The sequence below is a fragment of the Notolepis coatsorum genome (assembly GCF_963971535.1).
Source record: "Notolepis coatsorum genome assembly, contig: SUPER_8_unloc_1, whole genome shotgun sequence".
Lineage (NCBI taxonomy): Eukaryota > Metazoa > Chordata > Actinopteri > Aulopiformes > Paralepididae > Notolepis > Notolepis coatsorum.
The window spans coordinates 1,197,843-1,225,043 of NW_028174873.1; the positions used below are offsets into that span (position 1 = coordinate 1,197,843).

General features: G+C 44.8%; 1 protein-coding gene across 2 annotated transcripts in view; it reads left to right on the forward strand.

Annotated features, from left to right (window-relative positions):
* Positions 1-984: 984 nt before the first annotated feature.
* trim37 (tripartite motif containing 37) overlaps positions 985-27,201 on the forward strand; it is a 146,747-nt gene continuing 120,530 nt past the window's right edge. The window contains exons 1-8 of one of the 2 annotated variants that reach the window (XM_084338360.1): positions 985-1,125; positions 5,997-6,069; positions 12,111-12,212; positions 13,952-13,992; positions 17,406-17,522; positions 19,654-19,741; positions 22,354-22,476; positions 23,816-23,939. In XM_084338360.1, the coding sequence (XP_084194486.1) occupies positions 6,049-6,069; positions 12,111-12,212; positions 13,952-13,992; positions 17,406-17,522; positions 19,654-19,741; positions 22,354-22,476; positions 23,816-23,939 (616 nt within the window). In that variant the 5' untranslated portion in view covers positions 985-1,125; positions 5,997-6,048. Of the gene's footprint in view, positions 1,126-5,996; positions 6,070-12,110; positions 12,213-13,951; positions 13,993-17,405; positions 17,523-18,528; positions 18,534-19,653; positions 19,742-22,353; positions 22,477-23,815; positions 23,940-27,201 lie in introns of those variants that run through there. The other variant, XM_084338361.1, reaches the window with a different exon arrangement.

The following is a 27,201-nucleotide window of genomic DNA, read 5'->3' on the forward strand; positions in this document are numbered from 1 at the left end:
TGGGTGTTGTAAACGCATGTGTTTATTAAATAATAGAGCTTCCTGTATCATTTGGTATATGTTGTATATCAGACTCTTCTTATTTAACTATTTATAAGGCCTTTATACATTATAAATTATATATACATGTATATATCATTATTTAACAGACTTCTCATTTTTTTTTTTTTTTAAGATTAATTTTTTTTAGCGTTTATCGCTTTTTGCTACTGGGCAGTCCAGTAGAGAGAGAGAGAGGAGGAACGGGAGACAGAGTGGGGGGAAGACATTCGGCAAATAACGACGGGTCCGGGAATCGAACCCGGGTCGGCCGTGCCGCGACTCAGCGCGTTATGTGGTTCGCCACTGGGGCACCCAGACTTCTCATTGTTAATTGTCTTTCTTTTTAACTTTAGTTAATTCCTTTTTTCACCGAAAAACTGCATCACTGAGCACAGAGTGACAGTTTACCATCTTCCTGGACTCGTACTTGTGAAACAGCACTGTGCAATATTACACTTGACTCTACTGTAGACCTCAGTATATTTTTACTGTATTTATTTACTGTATATTTTATTCCATATTTTATTATTTATGGGGGACCCTGATGGAAACAAGACAAACGTCTTTCTCAGGTCTGCATACAATTGTGTGTATTGAGCCGTACTGTATTGTAATTTGTACCCATTCTGCAATCTGTTAAATAAAGTTTTCATTCATTCATTCATTCCATTTTATTCTACTCTTATCTTAGGCAATTCGATTTGATTGATTTTGTTATTCTTATTCGTCAACTGTTCTGTCTAATTTTTTTTTTAAATTGTTTAAATGTTGAGCGATTTTCAGTGTCAAAATCCCCCCTCGGGATAATAATAAAAGTATTTCTATTCTATTCTATGATGGAATTGTGACGGTGACCTTTATTGTGGTATCTCTAGTCGAGTTCAGACAGGAAGTACACTGCCTTATTTCCGCTGGCTTGACAGACGCTGGTCACAGTTCGTCAAGACAACGCCGCCATGGAAGATGCTCTCTGGCTCAACTAGCTACCTGGCGTCACCCAGTCCTGAAGAAGAGCTCCCGTTCATCGTTCCTTCTTTAGCTCGACTGGCAGCAAAGAGGAGGAAGGAAGGAGACACGATAAAGGTAACAAACACCACGCTAACCGTTTACAGCAGCCTGTTAACATTGACGTTAATCAGCGAGCTAGCCATCATGCTAGTAGTAGCTCCTCGCACTGACGTTTGAAAATGCACATCACTACACTCTCTTACGTTGTTTTCGTCGGTGTTATTATTTGGTCACCTTATTGGGATTCTCGATTGATGAAACAATAGAACTGGATCAAAAGGAACCGTTTGCGTGAAATGAATGACTCCAGAGAGTAACGTTGTTGTCAACCAAAGAAGGCGTGTGATTCCTGGTGATGATGATGATGATGATGATTATGATGATGGTGTTGTCAGGTAGAGAGACCCTGGTGTTGTCAGGTAGAGAGACCCTGGTGGTGTCAGGTAGAGAGACCCTGGTGTTGTCAGGTAGAGAGACCCTGGTGGTGTCGGGTAGAGAGACCCTGTTGTTGTCAGGTAGAGAGACCCTGGTGGTGTCAGGTAGAGAGACCCTGGTGGTGTCAGGTAGAGAGACCCTGGTGGTGTCAGGTAGAGAGACCCTGGTGGTGTCAGGTAGAGAGACCCTGGTGGTGTCAGGTAGAGAGACCCTGGTGGTGTCAGGTAGAGAGACCCTGGTGTTGTCAGGTAGAGAGACCCTGTTGTTGTCAGGTAGAGAGACCCTGGTGGTGTCAGGTAGAGAGACCCTGTTGTTGTCAGGTAGAGAGACCCTGGTGGTGTCAGGTAGAGAGACCCTGGTGGTGTCAGGTAGAGAGACCCTGGTGGTGTCAGGTAGAGAGACCCTGGTGTTGTCAGGTAGAGAGACCCTGGTGTCGTTCTTTAGTTCGTTATTTTTTTTGCGTTTCTTTTTTTGCGTTTTCGTTTGTTTGTTTCTTTTTTGCGTTTTAGTTTTAGTTCGTACATTTTTCTGTGTTTTTGTTTTCGTTCGTTAGTTTTTTTGCGTTATTTTCTTTGCGTTTTCTTTTTCTTTTTTTTTTGCGTTCATTTTTTTCGTTCGTATTTTGTGTTCTTTTTTGCATTCGTTTTCGTTTTAGTTCGTACATTTTTTGCGTTTTATTTTGCTTTCTTTTTTTTGCGTTAGTTTTTTTCGTTCGTTTTTGTGTTATTTTTTGCGTTCTTTAGTTCGTTAATTTTTTAGCGTTTTTTTTGCGTTTTCGTTTTAGTTCGTTCGTTTTTTAGTTTTTTAGTTTTTTTGCGTTTTAGTTCGTTCGTTTTTTAGCGTTTTTGTTTTCGTTCGTTCGTCTTTTTGCGTTCGTTTTTTTGCGTTTTTTTTTTTTTTTTCGTTCGTTTTTTTCGTTCGTTTTTTGTGTTCTTTTTTTGCGTTCGTTTTCGTTTTAGTTCGTTAATTTTTTTGCGTTTTTTTTTTGCGTTTTCGTTTTAGTTCGTTCGTTTTTTAGCGTTCATTTTTTTGCGTTTTTGTTTTAGTTCGTAAATTTTTGAGGTAGAGAGACCCTGGTGGTGTCAGGTAGAGAGACCCTGGTGGTGTCAGGTAGAGAGACCCTGGTGTTGTCAGGTATTCACACAGCTGGATTCACATTCCTTTACGGCTGTGGGTACTAGGGCGTTCCACATTATTGTGACAAGTAGTGATGCACCGATGTGAAAATTGTGGCCGATAACCGATATTAACACATTGAGTGCCACGGACGCTTTTTGTCGTTAGTTCATGCCGACCTTTGAGTGCCCCCGACGCTATATAGCGGTTGTTTGTCGTTTATTTTTATTTTTATTGGCGATTTGAATTCATATTTCATCAATCGAGTCTCGGGTTAGTGCTGCAGAGTCTCTCTGAGCTCAATTGGGAAGATACTGCCCCCTATCGTCTCTCCCTGCACCCCATTAGTTTAGACTGATGAAGGGGGGGGGGTCAGTTTGCTCATTTTACTTTTCCGTCAAGCCAACTGAAGAGACCAAGTGATCGCCGGCCATCAGAACAGCGTGGATTATGTATTTACAGTACCAACACTGTAATCAATAAGCGTGATCGATATTTGGAATGGCAATCAGGAATTGGAATAATCTTTTTGGATAACATCTGATCTCAGGTAAGGAATTTATTTGACCAGTCTTGGGGTAATCGGAGCTTTTTTCACAGAGATATAAGCTTTTGCCCTATGTGTGTGTGCGCGCCTGCGCGGTGATCGCTGATGAGGAAATGAGAGAATCTATTTTTCAGCCCGCCTCTATAGCGTGCATAAGTACACATATACTATCGATAATCTAGCGTTTATTTGAAAACGATTCATAAATAGGCAGAAAAATGACAGTTTTTGTGTATTCCAGAATATTCCAGTAAATGCCGTTTATCACGGAATCTATTATATTTTCCTTGAAAACGAGGGCTTTTCAAAATGCTATCAAACGAAAATGGACCGATAAAAAAACAATCCGTTTCGACAATGTTGACTGCAAACAAGTCATTGATAAGCGACAGGCAGATTAGACACATAGCCATAATTTAAGAGAGAGATTATACGTTCACAACGCTATCATTGAAGTGGGTGCTGGCATTCAACGGGGTTTCCAATGTTAATGGCTGGCACTCAAACTGTTAATATTGCTGTTCTGGCCGATACCGATATTTACAGATGAGAGCTATTTTCCAAAATGCTTTTTTTTTTTTTTTTTTTTTATAACTTTTGTAATTTATTTTCAGAAATGACTGATATTTTGAAACAATTTAAGACCAAAACATGTTAAATTAAAATAAATATTTAAATAAAACTACATTTTTATGAGGGGCAGCTGGGTAGCGCAGTGGAGAATGCACTCGCCTACCACCACAGAGACTCTGGGATCGAATCCAGCTGTCAGCGGTACCTCCGGCTTGGTCAGTCGTCCCTACTAACACAATTGGCAGTGTTGGCGGGTGGGAAGCCGGCGGGGTATGTGTCCTGGTCGTTGTAAAACTGCGGTTCCTACTGGTCGGTCGGGGCGCCTGTTCAGCAGGGAGGGGATCGGGGGGAAATAGCGTGAACCTCTGCACGTGTTACATTCCCCCAGTGAGAGTCCTCGCTGTCCGGTGAAAAGAAGCGGCCGGCTGACTCCACATGTATCGGAGGAGGCACGTGGTAGTTCTACACCCTCCCTAGGCCGACAGTTGGGCAATGCGTGCAACGACCAGGAAGGGAATTGGCATAACGAGTCGACTAAATTGGGATGGGAGCAGCAAAATACAGAAAAAAATTCAAATTAAAAATACATTTTTATAAAGGATACAAGTGTGTACTGAATTCACACTATGGATAAGCCAACCCTCAGTATTCTCAATAAACATCTAACTCACTTGAGACCAAGTCACTGTATTCTGTGAACATTGTACAACAGGTCAACACTTTAAAGTACAGTAGTAGTAGGCCTTAAATGGCCAAAGCCAAAAGTATTGGTATTATATCGGCGGCCGAGATTATATTTTGACATCGGAACGATACCGATGCGTTACATAAATTACCATATCGGCCGATATATCGTGCACCACTAGTGACAAGTAATGTGTCATTGTGTATCAGTTTGGGAAATACACAATGACAACATTATGGGAAATGTGCTTACCGTCTTCTCCAGAGTCAGACAAGAAGATAAGATACCAATTTCCTCTCTGTGTTGTTCAGTAGAAAGCTATCCGGCTGCAAGCTAGCCTAGCTTAGTACAAATTAATGGAAGCGGATACGGACCAGCTAGCCTAGCTGTTGACCAAAAACATCCCTCTCGGGAGTTTTAAGCTAGGCTAGTGGTCCGTATCCACTTCCATTAATTTGTGCTGTGCTAGGGTAGCTTGCAGCCGGATAGCTTTCTGCTGAACTGTACGCGAGGAAATTGGTATCTTATCGTCTGACTCTGGAGAGAAGACGGTAGGCGCATGTCCCATCATGTTGGCGTGTTCCTTTTTAACAAGGTCTGTGATTGCATAATGTGGAAGACATTTTTACAGATTTGTCGATTATTATCCTTAATCCACTAATCAACTAGGCTATAATAATAATAATAATAATACATCTATTTTATATAGCGCTTTTCCAGGTGCTCAAAGACGCTTTACATGGGCAGGAGAGACAAACTATGGCAAAACAAAAAAACAGAACAAAAAAAAAAATGACAAAAATAAAATAACACCGACAGAATTAGAGGTCAAAAGCAAGATTGAAAAGGTGGGTTTTGAGGGCTGATTTAAAAGATGTCAGGGTGTTTGCATCACGGATATGGCTGGGGAGGGCATTCCAGAGGGAGGGGGCAGCAGCAGCAAAGGCCCTGTCGCCCCAGGTCCGGAGCCTGGTCGTGGGAGGTGTTAGGAGGTTGGCATCTGCAGACCTAAGGCGACGGGTGGGCGTGTGACGGTGGAGGAGGTCGGACAGGTAGGGAGGGGCAAGGTTGTTGAGGGCTTTAAATGTGATGAGTAGTATTTTAAAATGTATCCTGTATTTGATTGGAAGCCAGTGGAGGTCGTGGAGGACAGGGGTGATGTGATCAGAGCGACGGGTGGAGGTGAGCATGCGGGCAGCAGAGTTTTGGACATATTGGAGTTTATTGAGGATAGTGTTTGGTGAGCCGTAGAGGATGCTGTTGCAGTAATCTAGTCTTGATGATATGAATGCATGAACCAGTGTTTCAGCAGCGGAGAGTGATAGGGAGGGGCGGAGACGAGCATCAATATATATATGATATATATAATCAATAAGTCAAGGACGTCCTACAATAAGTCAAGGACGTCCTCCAACTAAGACTGTTTTTAGGTCATGTTAGCAACTCTTCATCTCTTTCCCTCACATCATCCTCCATAGATACATTGATTTAGCTACTCCGACAATTTCAAAGTGTGTGTGTGTGTGTGTGTGTAAAATGATTCCCCACTAAAATTACACATCTCCCCTTTAACCTTCCTCTTGTTTTCAGACCCTTTAGGTCCAGACCGCATTCCCATCAAGACGACCACGTTGGCACAGACATGGATGAACAGAGCGTCGAGGTTTGTCATCATCATCACACAAACTCGTATGGTTTCTGAACAGCTGCTCTCATGTCGGACGGCGATGTGACGATAAGAGATGCTTCAGCCGATACTCTCTTTTCATAGAACAGCTGCACACAGGACTTCAGCTCGCCAGAAAAGCCTCTCTGCTCGGCCTGTTGATCTTAGGATAATGAACGGTGGAGATGGCTCTATGCCATGCGGTGGCTACATGCCAGCGGCGTGAGACTGTGCTGTATTGTACCAGCGGCGTGAGACTGGCAGTGGGGGCTGTACTGTATCAGTGGTGTGATACTGGGGGCTGTACTGTATCTTGATTTGATTTGATGTTTTTTATTTTCGTGTCTTACATACAGGTGTAATGCCCCCCCGCCCATATAGGCTTACAAGACACATAAACAATAAGTATATAATAATATCCTTCACAAATTACTTGACAAATGACATATAGACCAAGATGGCCACAAGAAAATACAATAAAACGTAATATAACACAAGCTGTACGCAATGTATGTTTAACAAAGAAACAAGAGGAATTCATACACAATTATATAGGATATAGTGTGTTTTGTCTCAAGTGCCGCGCTTTCTCCAAAAATCCTGCAAAACTGAAGATGTCCTCCACACAAAAAAAAAACCTTACAACAACAAATACAACTCTCAGACTGCCAAAACAAATCCGGATTTACAATTTGAACTTTCTCAAATAAAGCCCTCCTCAAAGCGGTGTACAAAGGGCAATAAAAAAACAAAATGAGATTCATCCTCCACCACTCCCAGATCACATAGAACACACAACCGCTCCTCCTCAGGTATCAGTGGTGTGATAGTTACTGCTGTACTGTACCAGTGGTGTGATAGTTACTGTACTGTATCAGTGGTGTGATAGTTACTGTACTGTACTGTATCAGTGGTGTGATAGTTACTGTACTGTATCAGTGGTGTGATAGTTACTGTACTGTATCAGTGGTGTGATAGTTACTGCTGTACTGTATCAGTGGTGTGATAGTTACTGTACTGTATCAGTGGTGTGATAGTTACTGTACTGTATCAGTGGTGTGATAGTTACTGTACTGTATCAGTGGTGTGATAGTTACTGTACTGTACTGTATCAGTGGTGTGATAGTTACTGTACTGTATCAGTGGTGTGATAGTTACTGTACTGTATCAGTGGTGTGATAGTTACTGTACTGTACCAGTGGTGTGATAGTTACTGTACTGTATCAGTGGTGTGATAGTTACTGTACTGTACTGTATCAGTGGTGTGATAGTTACTGTACTGTATCAGTGGTGTGATAGTTACTGTACTGTATCAGTGGTGTGATAGTTACTGCTGTACTGTATCAGTGGTGTGATAGTTACTGTACTGTATCAGTGGTGTGATAGTTACTGTACTGTATCAGTGGTGTGATAGTTACTGTACTGTATCAGTGGTGTGATAGTTACTGTACTGTACCAGTGGTGTGATAGTTACTGCTGTACTGTATCAGTGGTGTGATAGTTACTGTACTGTATCAGTGGTGTGATAGTTACTGTACTGTATCAGTGGTGTGATAGTTACTGTACTGTATCAGTGGTGTGATAGTTACTGTACTGTATCAGTGGTGTGATAGTTACTGTACTGTATCAGTGGTGTGATAGTTACTGTACTGTATCAGTGGTGTGATAGTTACTGTACTGTATCAGTGGTGTGATAGTTACTGTACTGTATCAGTGGTGTGATAGTTACTGTACTGTATCAGTGGTGTGATAGTTACTGTACTGTATCAGTGGTGTGATAGTTACTGCTGTACTGTATCAGTGGTGTGATAGTTACTGTACTGTATCAGTGGTGTGATAGTTACTGCTGTACTGTATCAGTGGTGTGATAGTTACTGTACTGTATCAGTGGTGTGATAGTTACTTACTGTATCAGTGGTGTGATAGTTACTGTACTGTATCAGTGGTGTGATAGTTACTGCTGTACTGTATCAGTGGTGTGATAGTTACTGTACTGTATCAGTGGTGTGATAGTTACTGTACTGTATCAGTGGTGTGATAGTTACTGTACTGTATCAGTGGTGTGATAGTTACTGTACTGTATCAGTGGTGTGATAGTTACTGCTGTACTGTATCAGTGGTGTGATAGTTACTGTACTGTATCAGTGGTGTGATAGTTACTGTACTGTACCAGTGGTGTGATAGTTACTGCTGTACTGTATCAGTGGTGTGATAGTTACTGTACTGTATCAGTGGTGTGATAGTTACTGTACTGTATCAGTGGTGTGATAGTTACTGTACTGTATCAGTGGTGTGAGAGTTACTGCTGTACTGTATCAGTGGTGTGATAGTTACTGTACTGTATCAGTGGTGTGATAGTTACTGTACTGTACCAGTGGTGTGATAGTTACTGTACTGTATCAGTGGTGTGATAGTTACTGCTGTACTGTATCAGTGGTGTGATAGTTACTGTACTGTATCAGTGGTGTGATAGTTACTGTACTGTATCAGTGGTGTGATAGTTACTGTACTGTATCAGTGGTGTGATAGTTACTGTACTGTATCAGTGGTGTGATAGTTACTGCTGTACTGTATCAGTGGTGTGATAGTTACTGTACTGTATCAGTGGTGTGATAGTTACTGTACTGTATCAGTGGTGTGATAGTTACTGTACTGTATCAGTGGTGTGATAGTTACTGTACTGTATCAGTGGTGTGATAGTTACTGTACTGTATCAGTGGTGTGATAGTTACTGTACTGTACCAGTGGTGTGATAGTTACTGTACTGTATCAGTGGTGTGATAGTTACTGTACTGTATCAGTGGTGTGATAGTTACTGTACTGTATCAGTGGTGTGATAGTTACTGTACTGTACCAGTGGTGTGATAGTTACTGTACTGTATCAGTGGTGTGATAGTTACTGTACTGTATCAGTGGTGTGATAGTTACTGCTGTACTGTATCAGTGGTGTGATAGTTACTGTACTGTATCAGTGGTGTGATAGTTACTGTACTGTATCAGTGGTGTGATAGTTACTGTACTGTACCAGTGGTGTGATAGTTACTGTACTGTATCAGTGGTGTGATAGTTACTGTACTGTATCAGTGGTGTGATAGTTACTGTACTGTATCAGTGGTGTGATAGTTACTGTACTGTATCAGTGGTGTGATAGTTACTGTACTGTATCAGTGGTGTGAGAGTTACTGTACTGTATCAGTGGTGTGATAGTTACTGTACTGTATCAGTGGTGTGAGAGTTACTGTACTGTATCAGTGGTGTGATAGTTACTGTACTGTATCAGTGGTGTGATAGTTACTGCTGTACTGTACCAGTGGTGTGAGAGTGGGGGCTGTATTGTATAGGGCGGTCTTAAATACTTCGAAGCTTCGTTCGATGGGCATGGGATTCGAATATGAAAATAAAATTCGAATATATTATTTATTTATAATTTTTTTTTTAATTCAATTTTATTTGTTTGCAAAATCAACTCTGCCTCTCTTTGTTAACTACAACAAACAAATGCTGTTTGTTTTTTTAAGACGAGGTCGGACTCGGCACTGACATATTTGTGTTCATTGTGCTGCTTTTATAAAGCCTCAAATGACGGCTTACAATATTTCATGAAAGCAAAGTGTTTCGTTTGTCTAAGCTTCGAATTAAAATCGAATGTCGGCCCCGAAGCTTCGAATGCCAAAAAAGAATTCGAAGGTCAGCCCTAGTATTGTACCAGTGGTGTGAGAGTGGGGGCTGTACTGTACCGTAGGGCTGAGCCCAAATGTTCGAACGTTCGAACCTTCGTTCGTTACGTTGGCATTCGAATTATAAATCAACATTTTATTTTTTTATTTTTTTATAAAAATTAAAATTAAATTTTTTTTTTCATTCCGTTTAAACCAATGGGGTTTTTCTTCACAGTTGCGGATACAGATTAGGCTACACTAATATTATAGTATTAAAATAAACTGATGAGTTATATTCATTAAAGTAAGTTGATTTAATTGATTTAGTTGGCTGGGGCTTCTCCCTGGGCTGGGTCTGGGGCTGGACAGTTGATTTAATAAAAGAAAAAAAGACTCATTTAATCAGACTAATCACTTTATTCAAATTGAGGATTTAGTTTGAGTATATACATTTTTTAATTTTTATTAAAAACGAAGGTTCGAACGTCCGTTCGCGAAACCCTGATGATGTTCGAATCCCAAAAACAGGCTTCGGGGAAACCGCCTTTACCAGTGGTGTGAGTCAATAGACTCCTCCACTGCTTCAAATAATAATAAGGCTGCTAGGATGTATAATCTTGAGTTTTTTTCCCCTTTCAAAGACATGTTTAGGGGACCTCAAAGACCTAGATAGATATATACATTTACATTTACATATATAGATAGATGGACTGACAGAGATAGATACAATAGACAGATGGATGGATGGATAGATGGATAGATACTTTATTGATCCCCTTGGGGAAATTCAGGTATCCAATCAGTCAACATTTCAGTTGACAAACGTTAAAATAGACATAAATGGATTGGACACACAATAAAAGCGTCAAACGAGTAAAACAATGCGGTGGACAAACAATAAGATCAATAAATGAAGGTAAATTAGCACTATTGCACAGTGTTAAAAATGTCATATTAATAATTGCACACCTATATCAACTTGTTGAAAAGGACTAACATAGGTCTCCTTTAACATAGTCACCTAACAGGTTTCCCAGAGGAAAGTCTGCAGCCCTCCTGTGTTGAACGACACACTGAAAGTATTTTAACTGCAGAGGGGAAGGTCATCTTTCTAGTGTGTGTGTGTCGTGGAAAGTTCAAGTTTCTTTATTAGTTGTCACACAAAAATACAGAGTACTTTTATATAAAATGCTTCTTTCTGTTTTGCTCCAGAGATTGTGCTAGATAAAAATAGATAAGTATAAAATAAGTATAAGTATAAAATAGAAGTCAAGTACGTAGACAAAAGTGTTCAATGTACATACAATACAATGCAGAGTAGAAAAGTAACTGAGTTACAATACAATATACAGTACAATGCAGACATGGGATGAGGTACAATTTAGATACAATTTACAGTAAGGTGTGATGAGGTATGGGTTGGAGTGCAAATTCTTTACCAATAAATATAAAGTGTGTTAGTGTCTAAAGTGGGTGCTGCATTTACATTTACATTTAGTCATTTAGCTGACGCTTTTATCCAAAGCGACTTACAAGTTCTGTGCGACAAGACAGCAAGAAGGGTATAACTCTATCAGCTGAGTAACAATGTTCATCAAAGTGTTGCGTGTTACAGTGTAGGTTAGTTTATTAGGACAAGTGCATGACCGTAAGGTTAGTCGGGGTTAGATTTTTTATTTATTTTTTATTTTTTATCATTTCAGATAATGGTTGAAGAAGTGAGTCTTTAGTCGACGGCGAAAGATTGGACGTGTTTCGGCTGCTGTCCTAACTGGGATGGGTAGTTCATTCCACCATTGTGGGGCAAGGACTGAGAATAGGCGGCTTCTCTTTGATGACCCTCCGGGAGCTTGGATAGGAGTAGGTCTGAGGCGGCCAGAAGATGCAGAGCGTAGGGGTCTTGAGGGTGTGTAGTTAGAGACCATTGACCGGAGGTAGGCGGGAGCGGTTCCCTTTGCCGCACGGTATGCTAGGTCGAGGGCCTTGAAGCGGATACGTGCAGCAATGGGGAGCCAGTGCAGGTCCCTAAGAAGTGGGGTGACATGGGCCGACTTCGGTAGGTTTGAGATCAGGCGGGCCGCTGCGTTCTGAATGAGTTGAAGAGGCTTGGTGGCAGTGGCCGGGAGGCCAGCTAGCAGTGCGTTGCAGTGCAGCTAGCAGTGCTGCAGTGAGTTGTTTGTTTAAAGTGAGTGTGTGCGTGTGGATGTGTGTGCTGTGAGTGTATTTGATGGTTTGTTACATAGTGTTATTGTCATTTAGCATTTAGCATCCTGATGGCCTGGGGATAGAAGCTTCTTCTGAGTCTCTGTACGTTTTCTGTACTTGTGTTCTTAACGCTGGAGCCCTTCTTCCAAACCCCCCCCGTCTCTCCCCTCACAGAGTATCGCGGAGGTGTTCCGCTGCTTCATCTGCATGGAGAAGCTGAGGGACGCCCGGCTCTGTCCGCACTGCTCCAAGCTGTGCTGCTTCAGCTGCATCCGGGTGGGTGAGCCTGGCCAGGAGCCCTGCGGCCCTGGAGCCCTGGAGCCCGAGCTAGCTGCGGCTAACAGCCCAGCTCTGCGGCCCTGGAACCCGAGCTAGCTGCGGCTAACAGCCCAGCTCTGCGGCCCTGGAGCCCGAGCTAGCTGCGGCTAACAGCCCAGCTCTGCGGCCCTGGAGCCCGAGCTAGCTGCGGCTAACAGCCCAGCTCTGCGGCCCTGGAGCCCGAGCTAGCTGCGGCTAACAGCCCAGCTCTGCGGCCCTGGAGCCCGAGCTAGCTGCGGCTAACAGCCCAGCTCTGCGGCCCTGGAGCCCGAGCTAGCTGCGGCTAACAGCCCAGCTCTGCGGCCCTGGAGCCCGAGCTAGCTGCGGCTAACCCACATAACTCTGTATGGCAGCATGTACAATAATGCTGTATATACTACAGTATATTTATTTATTCTTACCATATATATATATCTATATCTATCCACATCTGTACCTGCACATAATCCTTTTCCATATCTAGATACTATATCTATATCTGTACATATCCCTTACCTACTCAGTCAGTAGTTACACTGCTGGCCAGTATGACTTACTACCATAGTGTCTGTATACCTGTCTCACTGTACATATTAACACATGTCACTCTGTACATAACATCTGATTAGCAGTTAGCACTATACCCAACAATAGTACTAATGTATATATTTCCCACCCAGTTTAATCACCTGTACATTGTGTATTACTACTGCACTCACATTACTGTTACATTAGTGCTCTGGTTGGATGCCAGATGTCTTTGCGTTGTACTGTACTTGTGCTGTGTAATAATGACGATACATTTTAATCTAATCTCATCTAAATTCTGTCCCGGAGCCAGCCAGCACTGTCTTGAGCCGGGTTTAAGATTCTGGATCGAAGCGGCTGGGTGGCGCAGCGGACATTGCGCTCGTCACCAACGCAAGAGACTCCTGGGTTCGAATCCGGCTGTCAGCGTTGCCTCCGGCTTGGGCCGGCCGTCATACTGACTCAATTGGCAGAGTCAGCGGGTGGGAAGTCGATGGGTGGTAATCTGGACGTTGTGGACAGCGACTCCTACAGGTCGGTCGGGGTGCGGCTGCACAGCAAAGTCAGGAAAATGGCGGGGGTAGGGTGAGCCTCCCACACGTTACACCTCGCCAAATGAGAGTCCGCGCTGGCGGGTGAAAAGATGTGACAGGCTGCCTCCTCGTGTACCGGAGGGGACACGTGATGCAAGGCTTCTCTCCTCCCTACGACCGGCCAGTGGGGGGCATATGCGAGCAACGATCAGGGGAGGGGAGGGAGAATTGGCACGAGAGGTAAAATTGGGATGGGGAGAAAAATCACAGAAAAAAAAGTAGAAAAAAAAGTAGATAAAAAATAAATAAATAAAAGATTCTGGATCGATTTGACAAATACACTAGGCTCACACTTTACTCTGCAAATCACAGTAGAAATACAATTGCGGTATGTATTAAAATCTAGACGAGAAAGTATAACATTTAAATATTAGAAATATAACAACGGATAGATATACAAGCTTTACAGATTTTATACAGACACTCGGATGTTTTAGTCAAGATGAAGTAATGTTGTAAATTACCAGTGTTGTTGTTGTTGTTGTTGTTGTTGTTGTTGTTGTTGTTGTTGTTGTTGTAGCTCTTTACTTTCTGTGAAGCAGATGAAAATGTGTGTTTTATATTATTATTATTAAACTGGACCTTCTCCGTTGACAGCGCTGGCTGACTGAGCAGAGAGCCCAATGTCCACACTGTCGGTAAGCTACCTCCTGGTTTTCACCTGAAGCAGCAGCTTTATTCAGGGGAAGGAACGGAGCCTGGTCGCCTGCCAGAGTGAGCTCCATCACAAATCAAATCAAATGTATTTGTAAGGCCCGACAACACACGTTAATGTCCCCATGGGCCGGACACGTCTTCTTTAAGGCCCGACAACACACGTTAATGTCCCCATGGGCCGGACACGTCTTCTTTAAGGCCCGACAACACACGTTAATGTCCCCATGGGGCCGGACACGTCTTCTTTAAGGCCCGACAACACACGTTAATGTCCCCATGGGGCCGGACACGTCTTCTTTAAGGCCCGACAACACACGTTAATGTCCCCATGGGCCGGACACGTCTTCTTTAAGGCCCGACAACACACGTTAATGTCCCCATGGGCCGGACACGTCTTCTTTAAGGCCCGACAACACACGTTAATGTCCCCATGGGGCCGGACACGTCTTCTTTAAGGCCCGACAACACACGTTAATGTCCCCATGGGCCGGACACGTCTTCTTTAAGGCCCGACAACACACGTTATTAATGTCCCCATGGGGCCGGACACGTCTTCTTTAAGGCCCGACAACACACGTTAATGTCCCCATGGGGCCAGACACATCTTCTTTAAGGCCCGACAACACACGTTAATGTCCCCATGGGCCGGACACGTCTTCTTTAAGGCCCGACAACACACGTTAATGTCCCCATGGGCCGGACACGTCTTCTTTAAGGCCCGACAACACACGTTAATGTCCCCATGGGCCGGGCACGTCTTCTTTAAGGCCCGACAACACACGTTAATGTCCCCATGGGCCGGGCACGTCTTCTTTAAGGCCCGACAACACACGTTAATGTCCCCATGGGCCGGACACGTCTTCTTTAAGGCCCGACAACACACGTTAATGTCCCCATGGGCTGGGCACGTCTTCTTTAAGGCCCGACAACACACGTTAATGTCCCCATGGGCCGGACACGTCTTCTTTAAGGCCCGACAACACACGTTAATGTCCCCATGGGCCGGACACGTCTTCTTTAAGGCCCGACAACACACGTTATTAATGTCCCCATGGGGCCGGACACGTCTTCTTTAAGGCCCGACAACACACGTTAATGTCCCCATGGGCCGGACACGTCTTCTTTAAGGCCCGACAACACACGTTAATGTCCCCATGGGCCGGACACGTCTTCTTTAAGGCCCGACAACACACGTTAATGTCCTCATGGGCCGGGCACGTCTTCTTTAAGGCCCGACAACACACGTTAATGTCCCCATGGGCCGGGCACGTCTTCTTTAAGGCCCGACAACACACGTTAATGTCCCCATGGGCCGGACACGTCTTCTTTAAGGCCCGACAACACACGTTAATGTCCCCATGGGCCGGACACGTCTTCTTTAAGGCCCGACAACACACGTTAATGTCCCCATGGGCCAGACACATCTTCTTTAAGGCCCGACAACACACGTTAATGTCCCCATGGGCCGGACACGTCTTCTTTAAGGCCCGACAACACACGTTAATGTCCCCATGGGCCGGACACGTCTTCTTTAAGGCCCGACAACACACGTTAATGTCCCCATGGGCTGGGCACGTCTTCTTTAAGGCCCGACAACACACGTTAATGTCCCCATGGGCCGGACACGTCTTCTTTAAGGCCCGACAACACACGTTAATGTCCCCATGGGCCGGACACGTCTTCTTTAAGGCCCGACAACACACGTTAATGTCCCCATGGGCCGGGCACGTCTTCTTTAAGGCCCGACAACACACGTTAATGTCCCCATGGGCCGGACACGTCTTTTTTAAGGCCCGACAACACACGTTAATGTCCCCATGGGCCGGACACGTCTTCTTTAAGGCCCGACAACACACGTTAATGTCCCCATGGGCCGGACACGTCTTCTTTAAGGCCCGACAACACACGTTAATTATTTGAGAGAGTTCAGTCCAGTTTGTGCATATTTATCTTAAACCGGTGCTTACTGCATATAAAAGTGCATGCTCTTTACTAGAGCCAGACACATTGATTATGATAGTATGCGTTTATCCACTAGAAATGGATCTAACGTTGAGAGACTTGCTGAATATAAGTATCTTGCCATCGGGCTTGATGAGAAGTGTACGTTTTAAATACCATATATATACTATATAGATGATCTTGTCAGCAAATTGGGTCGAAGAATTGGCTGCTTCTATAGAAAGAAACGGTAGCTTCCCTATGTTTTAGTAGAAAGATTATTGTTGAAGCAGTTTTGTATCATCTGATGCCATTTATAGAAATATGAATCTCTTTAAAGTTTAAACTCCTAGACACGGTCTGTCATTCTGCCCTCAGCTGAGCGCGTTCTGTTGGCTGAATGCCGATATACAAAACGAATTCCGAACCCTTGGAATGTTCTGGGACGGCCCTGCTACACATGTAACTGGCCTACTGGGGGAGCACACGGCCATTACAGCTCATCATGACGTTTGATACAAATCCTATGAGGGTTGGTTACCGTGCACATTTGAACCGGTACCTGTGAATCGATACCGGTACCTTTTTCCGGTCTCACATTTTTTTTATCTACCTACCTCGGTTGTAAAAAAATTAGTCCAAACTTCAAATGATTTATTATCATTATTATTTATTTAGAACAATTTGTTAATATATATATATACAATATTGCAGCGAGTGTTGTCTGCATCTAGCTTTGTAAAGTGTAACAACACTAGCGACCGTTCTCGGCCTGCCATCGCCCCGACTGCTTTGTTTGTTGAATCAAGTCAAATCCTAGGTAATCGTGTATTTGTGAACGTGTGGCACACTTCATAGGTTTTTCGTTTCGCGCTAAACGAAACGTTGGCGTTAAAAAAAAATATATATATAAAAAAAAATGTACAGTACCAAAATGTGGCACCGGTGGATCTCACGTGAATCGGTACTCGGTATTACCGATGTGAATCGGTCGATACCCTTAAAAGTACCGGATTCGGTCCCCATCCCTAGAGCCTCAGCATGTGTAACTGTGTGCGTCTGTTGGGAGGAAGCGTTGACGAGGTGCAGGGTCGGGCATCGTTTGGATTTGAACGATTCCGGTTCCGATTCCGATTCTCCATTTCGATTCCTGTTCTAAACGATTCTCGATTCCGCTTCTTTGAGGTGCAGGTCAAAACAGGTCACAGCTTATTTCGCAGGAGATTTTTTGTTGTTGTTGAAAAATCTTAATTTTTTTTCATACTATTCACATTGTCAGTTGACTTGATACAGTTTAATTTGGTTGCTGCACTGTAACTAGGGTATTAATTAACACATTTTTTTTTTAATTTTTTTTTATCAAAATTAAGAATCGAAGTTAGGAACCGGTTCCTATTAGAACCGGTTCTCGGTGCCCAACCCTAACGAGGTGCGTGTCCGTCTGTGTGTCCAGGGCTCCTCTGCAGCTCAGGGAGCTGGTGAACTGCCGCTGGGCGGAGGAGGTGACGCAGCAGCTGGACACCCTGCAGCTCTGTAACCTCTCCAAGCACGAGGAGAACGACAAGGACAAGTAGGGACCACACGGCTCCTGTCATGCTGCCCTGCCTGCCCTCCATCCATCCTCTCCTCTCTTCTCTCCTCTTCTCTTCTCTTCTCTTCTCTTCTCTTCTCTTATTCTCTTCTCTTATTCTCTTCTCTTCTCTTCTCTTCTCTTCTCTTCTCTTCTCTTCTCTTCTCTTCTCTTCTCTTCTCTTCTCTTCTCTTCTCTTCTCTTCTCTTCTCTTCTCTTCTATCCTCTTCTATCCTCTTCTATCCTCTTCTCTTCTATCCTCTTCTCTTCTATTCTCTTATTCTCTTCTCTTATTCTCTTCTATCCTCTTCTATTCTCTTATTCTCTTCTCTTCTATCCTATTCTCTTCTATTCTCTTATTCTCTTTTATTCTCTTCTCTTCTCTTATTCTCCTCTTCTCTCTTCTTCTCTTCTCTTATTCTCTTCTCTTCTATCCTCCTCTTCTCTTCTCTTCTCCTATCCTCTTCTCTTCTATCCTCTTCTCTTCTCTTCTTCTATCCTCTCCTCTTCTCTTATTCTCTTTTCTATCCTCCTCTCTTTTCTCTTCTTCTATCCTCTCCTCTTCTTTTCTCTTCTCTTATTCTCTTCTCTTCTATCCTCTTCTCTTCTCTTCTCTTCTCTTCTTCTCTTCTCTTCTTCTATCCTCTTCTCTTCTCTTCTATCCTCTTCTATCCTCTTCTCTTCTCTTCTATTATCTTCTCTTCTCTTCTTATATCCTCTTCTCTTCTCTCTTCTATCCTCTTCTATCCTCTTCTCTTCTCTTATTTTATTCTCTTCTATCCTCTTCTCTATCCTCTTCTCTTCTCCTTCTATCCTCTTCTCCTCTTCTCTTCTCTTATTCTTTTCTTCTATCCTCTTCTCTTCTTCTATCCTCTTCTCTTCTATTCTCTTCTCCTCTCTTCTATCCTCTTCTCTTCTCTTCTATCCTCTTCTCTTCTTCTCTCCTCTTCTCTTCTCTCCTCTCCTCTTCTATCCTCTTCTCCTCTCCTCTAAACACCAGGACAAGGACAAGTAGGAACCACACTGCTCCTTTCATGCTGTCCTGCCCTCCATCCATCTTCTCTTCTCTTCTCTCTCACTCCTTCATCTTTTCATCTCCTCTGTCTTCTACTCTTCACCTCTTCTCTCTTCTCTTCTCTTCTCCTCTCTCCCTCCCTCCTTCATCTTTTTCCTCTTCTCTTCACCTCTCTTCTCTTATCCTTTCTTCTCCTCTCTTCTCTTCTCTCATCTCTGTCTTCTACTCTTCACCTCTCCTCTCTCCCTCCCATCTTATCCCTCTTCTCTTCACCTCTCTTATCCTCTCTTCTCTCCTCCCCGTCTTCTACTCTTCACCTCTCCATTACACCTTCTCCTCCATGGTTTACACGCCTCATCTCTTGCTCTAAATCACAACCAAAGTCATCTATACATAGACCATATACCCAGAGTGTCTCTGAGGGGAGAGCAACCCAGAACACCTTGTCCTTAAGTTAAGCTGCAACATCTTAAAGACCCAACATGTTTTTCTATTGGACTTGCCACCACCAGGGGGCAGCCTTTCTCTAAACATTGAGTTTAGAGAAATTGGTTCACAGTTTCAAAAGCTTCTGTTTTGTTGGGAGGTTGAAAATAATGTCAAACTTTAGGGGTAAAAGTAAAGGCATCGGGGTCATCATCATATCTGCTAGGTTTTGTCACATATTCACGAAGCTTCTCCTAGGGCTGTCTTAAATGCTTCGAAGGTTCGTTCGATGGGCATGGGATTCGAATGGGAAAATAGAATTCGAATATATTAAAAAAAGAAATTACAGATTTGTGTTCATTGTGCTGCTTTTATAAAGCCTCAAATGACGGCTTACAATATTTCATGAAAGCAAAGTGTTTTGTTTGTCTAAGATTTAAAAAGGTTTCAACTTTACAGCACTGACAACGTTGAACAAAGTGCTGTACAAGTCATAAAAAATAAAAATAAAAAAAGAATTAAAAAAATATATATATATATATATTTTTTTAATCTCGAAGCTTCGAATTAAAATCGAATCTCGGCCCCGAAGCTTCGAATGGCAAAAAAAAATTCGAAGGTCAGCCCTCTCCATCGTCTGGGGGATGTTGTTGTTCACTCGTCCTCCTGTTTGTGGTGTTTCCTCTCCAGGTGCGATAACCACCGCGAGAAGCTGAGCGTGTTCTGCTGGACCTGCAAGAAGTGCATCTGCCACCAGTGTGCGCTGTGGGGCGGCATGGTAACTACTGTTTCATCATTATCTAGTCTGTCACCAGTGTGCCCTGTGGGGAGGCATGGTAACTACTGTTTCATCATTATCTAGTCTGTCACCAGTGTGCCCTGTGGGGAGGCATGGTAACTACTGTTTCATCATTATCTAGTCTGTCACCAGTGTGCCCTGTGGGGAGGCATGGTAACTACTGTTTCATCATTATCTAGTCTGTCACCAGTGTGCCCTGTGGGGAGGCATGGTAACTACTGTTTCATCATTATCTAGTCTGTCACCAGTGTGCCCTGTGGGGAGGCATGGTAACTACTGTTTCATCATTATCTAGTCTGTCACCAGTGTGCCCTGTGGGGAGGCATGGTAACTACTGTTTCATCATTATCTAGTCTGTCACCAGTGTGCCCTGTGGGGAGGCATGGTAACTACTGTTTCATCATTATCTAGTCTGTCACCAGTGTGCCCTGTGGGGAGGCATGGTAACTACTGTTTCATCATTATCTAGTCTGTCACCAGTGTGCCCTGTGGGGAGGCATGGTAACTACTGTTTCATCATTATCTAGTCTGTCACCAGTGTGCCCTGTGGGGAGGCATGGTAACTACTGTTTCATCATTATCTAGTCTGTCACCAGTGTGCCCTGTGGGGAGGCATGGTAACTACTGTTTCATCATTATCTAGTCTGTCACCAGTGTGCCCTGTGGGGAGGCATGGTAACTACTGTTTCATCATTATCTAGTCTGTCACCAGTGTGCCCTGTGGGGAGGCATGGTAACTACTGTTTCATCATTATCTAGTCTGTCACCAGTGTGCCCTGTGGGGAGGCATGGTAACTACTGTTTCATCATTATCTAGTCTGTCACCAGTGTGCCCTGTGGGGAGGCATGGTAACTACTGTTTCATCATTATCTAGTCTGTCACCAGTGTGCCCTGTGGGGAGGCATGGTAACTACTGTTTCATCATTATCTAGTCTGTCACCAGTGTGCCCTGTGGGGAGGCATGGTAACTACTGTTTCATCATTATCTAGTCTGTCACCAGTGTGCCCTGTGGGGAGGCATGGTAACTACTGTTTCATCATTATCTAGTCTGTCACCAGTGTGCCCTGTGGGGAGGCATGGTAACTACTGTTTCATCATTATCTAGTCTGTCACCAGTGTGCCCTGTGGGGAGGCATGGTAACTACTGTTTCATCATTATCTACCAGGGCCGTCTTAAATACTTCGAAGCTTCGTTCGATGGGCATGGGATTCGAATGGGAAAATAAAATTAGAATAGTCGAATTCTGCCTTTGTCTCTATTAACTACATATAAATATTTATGTTTTCTCGGGTCTTGGCACTCAACGCATGGCGAGTTAACCCGACTAATCTCGTGGTTGGCACTGAATGGATTAATAGATCACTCCTAGCTAGGTTTGGGTACCTTTCACATTTGTACCTGTGAAACGATACCGGTACCCAACGGTACCTTTTTTCGGTACTTTAGTCTCTAAAAATGTAATCTACCTATACCTCAGTTGTACATTTATTTATATAATATTGCACAGAGCGTTGTCTGCATCTAGCTTTGTAAAGTGTAACTACACTTGCGACCGTTCTCGGCTTGCCATTGCCCCGACTGCTTTGTTGTTGAATCAAGTCAAATCCTAGGTAAGCGTGTATTGTGCGTGTGAACGTTGACGTGAACGTGCGGCACACTTCATAGGTTTCTTTTTGTAAAAAAAGTATTGTAAAAAAAAAAAAAAAAAAACGTTTTTTTTTTTTTTTTTTACAGTACCGAAATGTGGCACCGACGGATCTCACGTGAATCGGTCGGTACCCTTAAAAAAGTACCTAATTCGGTGCCCATCCCTACTCCTAGCTCGCTTAATCTGTGGTCCCCGTGAACAAAAACCGTTAATGTATTTAGCATTTTTTTAAGTGTCAGTTTATAAAAAACAAAGCAAAAAAAGGAAAATGTTTTTAGCCAAAACTAGCTCAGCATCGCAGATCAGGTCACCAGCGTCAGTGCGTTCTCTGCAAACTGTGAAAGATCCCTGTGGGTTAGATATGTTCCTGTCATCTGATGACATTAACAACCTTTTCATGAGGGGGAATGATAATAGAATTAGAATGTATTCTTGCTCTTATTAATAAATGTTTCTCTCTCTCTCGCTCTCTCTCTCTCGCTCTCTCTCTCGCTCTCTCTCTCTCGCTTTTGCTCTCTCTCTCGCTCTCCCCCTCTCTCTCCCCCCCCCCCTCTCTCTCTCTCTCTCTTGTTCTCGCTCTCGCTCGCTCTCGCTCTCTCTCTCGCTCTCTCGCTTTCGCTCTCCCCCTCTCTCTCCCCCCCTCTCTCTCTCTCTTGTTCTCGCTCTTGCTCTCTCTCTCTCTCTCGCTCTCTCTCTCTCTCTCGCTCTCTGTCTCTCTCGGTCTCTCTCTCTCGCTCTCGCTCTCGCTCTCTCGGTCTCGGTCTCTCGCTCTCTCTCTCTCTCTCTCTCGGTCTTGGTCTCGGTCTCTCACTCTCTCTCTCTCTCTCTCTCTCGCTCTCGCTCTCGCTCTCGCTCTCTCGGTCTCGGTCTCGGTCTCTCTCTCTCTCTCTCTCTCTCTCTCTCTCTCTCTCTCTCTCTCTCTCTCTCTCTCTCTCTCTAGCATGGCGGTCACACCTTCAAGCCTCTGGTTGAGGTCTACGAGCAGCATGTGACCAAGGTGAACGAGGAAGTAGCCAAGCTCCGCCGTCACCTCATGGAGCTGATCAGTCTGGTTCAGGAAGTGGTGAGGAACATTCAACACGTTCCACACGGCCACGTCCTAACCGTTCCCACGCCATTTTGGCTCCAACCTTAAGTAGTAAGAGTACTGACCTAGGATCAGACTGCTCAGGGTCACATGACCTTTGTACACCTCACTATGACTGGTCTCGGATCAACACTCCTACTTTCTGTGATGCTTTATAAACACAGGCCCTGGTCTGGAACCACTGTGGATTCACATGATGTCTCCTGGCAACCTCACGTCCTATTTAGTTAGTTAGTTACATTTACATTTACATTTAGTCATTTACATTTACATTTATCCAAAGCGACTTACAAGTTCTGTACGACAAGCCATCAGGAAGGGCACAACTCTATCAGCTGGGTAACAATGTTCATCAAAGTGTTGAGTGCTACAGTGTAGGTTAGTTTATTAGGACAAGTGCATGACAGTAAGGTTTTAATTCAGATAATGGTTGAAGAAGTGCGTCTTTAGTCGACGGCGAAAGATTGGACGTGTTCCGGCTGTCCTAACTGGGGTGGGTAGTTCATTCCACCATTGTGGGGCAAGGACTGAGAATAGGCGGCTTCTCTTTGATGACCCTCCCGGAGCTTGGATAGGAGTAGGTCTGAGGCGGCCAGAAGATGCAGAGCGTAGGGGTCTTGAGGGTGTGTAGTTAGAGACCATTGACCGGAGGTAGGCGGGAGCGGTTCCCTTTGCCGCACGGTATGCCAGGTCGAGGGCCTTGAAGCGGATTCGTGCAGCAATGGGGGGCCAGTGCAGGTCCCTGAGAAGTGGGGTGACATGGGCCGACTTCGGTAGGTTTGAGATCAGGTTCTGAATGAGTTGAAGAGGCTTGGTGGCAGTGGTCTGGAGGCCAGCTAGCAGTGCGTTGCAGTAGTCGAGGTGGGAGATGACTGTTGATTGGACGAGGAGTTGGGTGGCTTCTTTTGTCAGGTTAGTTAGTTAGTTAGTTAGTTAGTTGGTTGGTTATTATGGGTAAACTGGTTGTATAGAGTGGGACGCTCTGCGTACTTATAGTAGCCCAGGTCCAAAGAACACCTTCCTGCCCCCTTGGAAAAATGTATCCTATTGTAGCCTGCAATGCAGATAATATCCACTTGATGGCAACAGGGCATTGCTTTTCAGACATCTCCTGGGGGCGGAAGACTTAACCTTTTAATGTTAAACGAACCAAACCTTTAAGAGTCATGCTCTCAGCTCTTTCTCTCTTTCTCTCCTCTCATACTCTCTCTCTCTCTCTCTCTCTCTCTCTCTCTCTCTCTCTCTCTCACACTCACACTCACACTCACACTCTCTCTCACACTCTCTCACACACTGTACCTGTTGCGTCCTCCAGGAGAGGAATGTGGAGGCGGTGAGGGGAGCGAAGGACGAGCGTGTGCGAGAGATCCGGAACGCCGTGGAGATGATGATCGCTCGTCTGGACAACCAGCTGAAGAACAAACTCATCACCCTCATGGGTAGGTTACAAGGTAGTTCATACTCATCACCCCCATGGGTAGGTAGTTCATACTCATCACTAGGGATGCACTGAAATTTCGGCCACCGAAAGTCTTCGGTCCGAAAATGACCAAAAATGGCCTTTCGGCTTTCGGCCGAAAGAGTTTTTTCACCGAAAATATATCAGCGAAACAGAAACAACCTGTAACCTAATGCGTGTTGTTGTGATGATGTCATCAAAACGTGGCTTCAGTCATTACATGTGCGCTGTTTCTATGTGTTGCGCTGTTTCTATGTAAACTCAGCGCGCAACGCGTCCAATAAATGCGTCTTTAACATGCTTTATATCCTTATTTACTATATGCCCGTCACGTTAACTTATTAAAGGTGACATGTACTGTTGTGAAGGGCCAGATTAAACCGAATATATATATTTATTTATATATATATATTTAATTGTATTTGTATATTCTCTAATATTCCCTGATATCCCTTGTATATTCCTTGTACAATATGCATTGAATATCCATTCTAGCCTACTGAACATCCCATAATAGTCTCCATTCTACTATTGGTCGAGACCTTGGTGCCAGGCTGCCATACCCCTCAGACCCAGTTCAAACGTACCGCTCAACATGTACGAACAAGTCCTAGTTCCGCGTAGGAATCTGGCTACCGCACCACTAATGGGACTATTTGTTCATAGTGCGTATATATACTGCGCTACTAAAGTAGGACTTCCTTTTAGTCCAGTTTCTTACCCTCCAATAGAGTGACAGATGTAAAGCCTCCCCGCGACGCCACGTGTGGGAGTAAGGCCAAGTTCGCCTACCATCGGTATTGAGACATCGTGTATATTAATATTTGAATAGTCATATTTGGCACTATATCGTCGAGTTGGACGTAGTCTATTAAGCTAATAATAGTCTGTTAATATATAGTGCTTCGTGCGGTGAGAATACTACCGTAGTCAGTACCCCATCGTTTCGGGCAGAGAACTGGCTGCCTACCCAGGGTGGTTGACCCCATGTGAAGCTGCACCCGAGGAGCCCCAGAGCCGACGAGCGAGTGGACCTGTATACCGGATTATTCTACCGACGACAGCCCGCCTTCCCAGGCACGGATTATGCTTTGTATACTTTGATTATTCCATGGATAAAGACCCCCGACACTGCCGTGTGTTGGAACCCCCCCCCCTGGAGAGGACGCAAGGTGAGGAGACGCTCTGCAAGACGAGGTCGCTTCACGTCTCTCCCCCGTGGACCGGAGAGAGCCGGCCCACAAAGAGTCCACCTGCTTTCATCTGTGGTCCAAGGATCGCCGGCGCATTGAACGGCACTACAGTGGGTTCACCTGGGATACCCTTGGCCGGACGAGGCAGCCGGATTCTACCCCCCCCCCCCCCTCCTACTCCTGTCGGCTTACAAGCGACCGGATTAACCCCCCCTTAGTGTATCTAGTATATAATCATTAAAGTATCATTGCTGTTATTCCTTAACTATTCCAGGTCGTATATTTACCACCTGCGCCATCAGAGATTGGACATTCTCTATTGATATACCGACGAATACTCTTTGCCATAAAAGTGCATACTATTTCAATTCATAAATGTAATTAAGTGATTAAGTGCTTGCTCTACACACCATTGCTGTGTAGTAATAAACGCATACTTCGACTTCGTACATTTGTGTTGGATCCGTTTCATCTACGTGAGAGTGTTCATGATAATATATTTATGCCGTGTACTGGGTGGCCGAATATTAAGTACAAAGGTAGTGGTAGTAAGTATCATATCTAGTAATACAGTCAGGGAATTGTACCCCTCAGTTACAATTGGTCCTTCGAGCCGGAGGGTAATTAGTGTAATATTAATATAGTGTTATTAATATTGAAATGGCCTATGATGAACACTCCACGAAACGATCCTCCTAACCAACGCCCGCAGCGCGAACGACGGCTCCCTCAGTACTTAGAGGCCTACGCTGTCAGTCAACAACCTAGTCTTCTACTAACAGTAAACGCGGTAAAACTAGAAAGTAAAAGTATGTCTAACCCCAACGCCCAGACTACCCCGACCATAGAGGCCCCTACGGGCTCTAATGTAACTGACCAAGTTCACGGTGGGGACCAGTGGGAACCAGACATGACTTCACACCCCGCCAGTACTGAAGAAGTAGTCCCCGATGAGTCCCGGGAGGAATACAACGCTACCGAGAGAGAACTCGGCACGGAAGAAGACGGGGAGAGCACCGTGGAGATAGAGCTCCAAGGCTCCGCAAGGAGTACCCCGAGGGAAGGCTCCCCTATACAACCGCCTTCTCCCAGCGAGGCAGAGAGGACCCTACAGCAGGCCTTCCTCATCAGCCTGAACGCCGCTGCTGAACGCGACCGACTGCAGATCCAGCAGCGAAGCGAACACGAGCAGATACGTCTAGAAATAAGACGCATTCAGATGGAAGAGAATGTGGCCCGAGAACGAGCCGGTGCTCAACGGGACGCAGCGCGCGACAGACAGCAGTCGCAACTAATAGAACAGCTGATCAGACGGACAACACCCTCTCCCTCCGCCAGAGGCTCCAGGAACTCGTCTAGACACACCTCCAGGGCGGCATCCCCTAGCCGAGTAAACAACCCTGAACTTGACCAACAGACGAGGTCTATACCCCCCACAGACCACCTCCCCCCACCGGTCCAAGCGAGACCTAGCAACCGGGAAGGAGCAGCATATCCTGTGGAGAGTCTAAACCAGAGACTACAAGCACTGGATGACCTAACTGAAGACGAAGAGGAAGAGGAGGAGAACCACGCCCGAAGACAGCACAGTACTCTACCGGACCAGGAGGTCCGGTACAGCCCAGGCTATACTCCCGCGGAGCTGCGCTACAGACCCCCGACTCTATACACGGGTGAGCACGACGCACGACCCGCACCGAGGAACAGCACCTGGACAAGCGGGCCATGGTACACTGCCGGTACCAGCCCATACCAAGGAGCGGGAGGAGACTCGCCTAGGAGGCCTCTCCCCCAACGCTCGCCGATGTATCCGCAGTCAGCGTCATACATTGGCACGCCTATGGTACCCGACTTCACCCAAGAGAACCGGGCCCAGTATACAGAACTCCGCATGTGTCTGGAGACCATGTTGGTGGATGTATTGGATGAACGCCACAAATACGCCATCCTACTGAAGCACTTAAAGGTACCCCGCGCACATAATATAGCGCTCGCCTACGCGACTTCCACCACCCCATACACAGCAGCGCTGGTAGCACTGGACCAGAG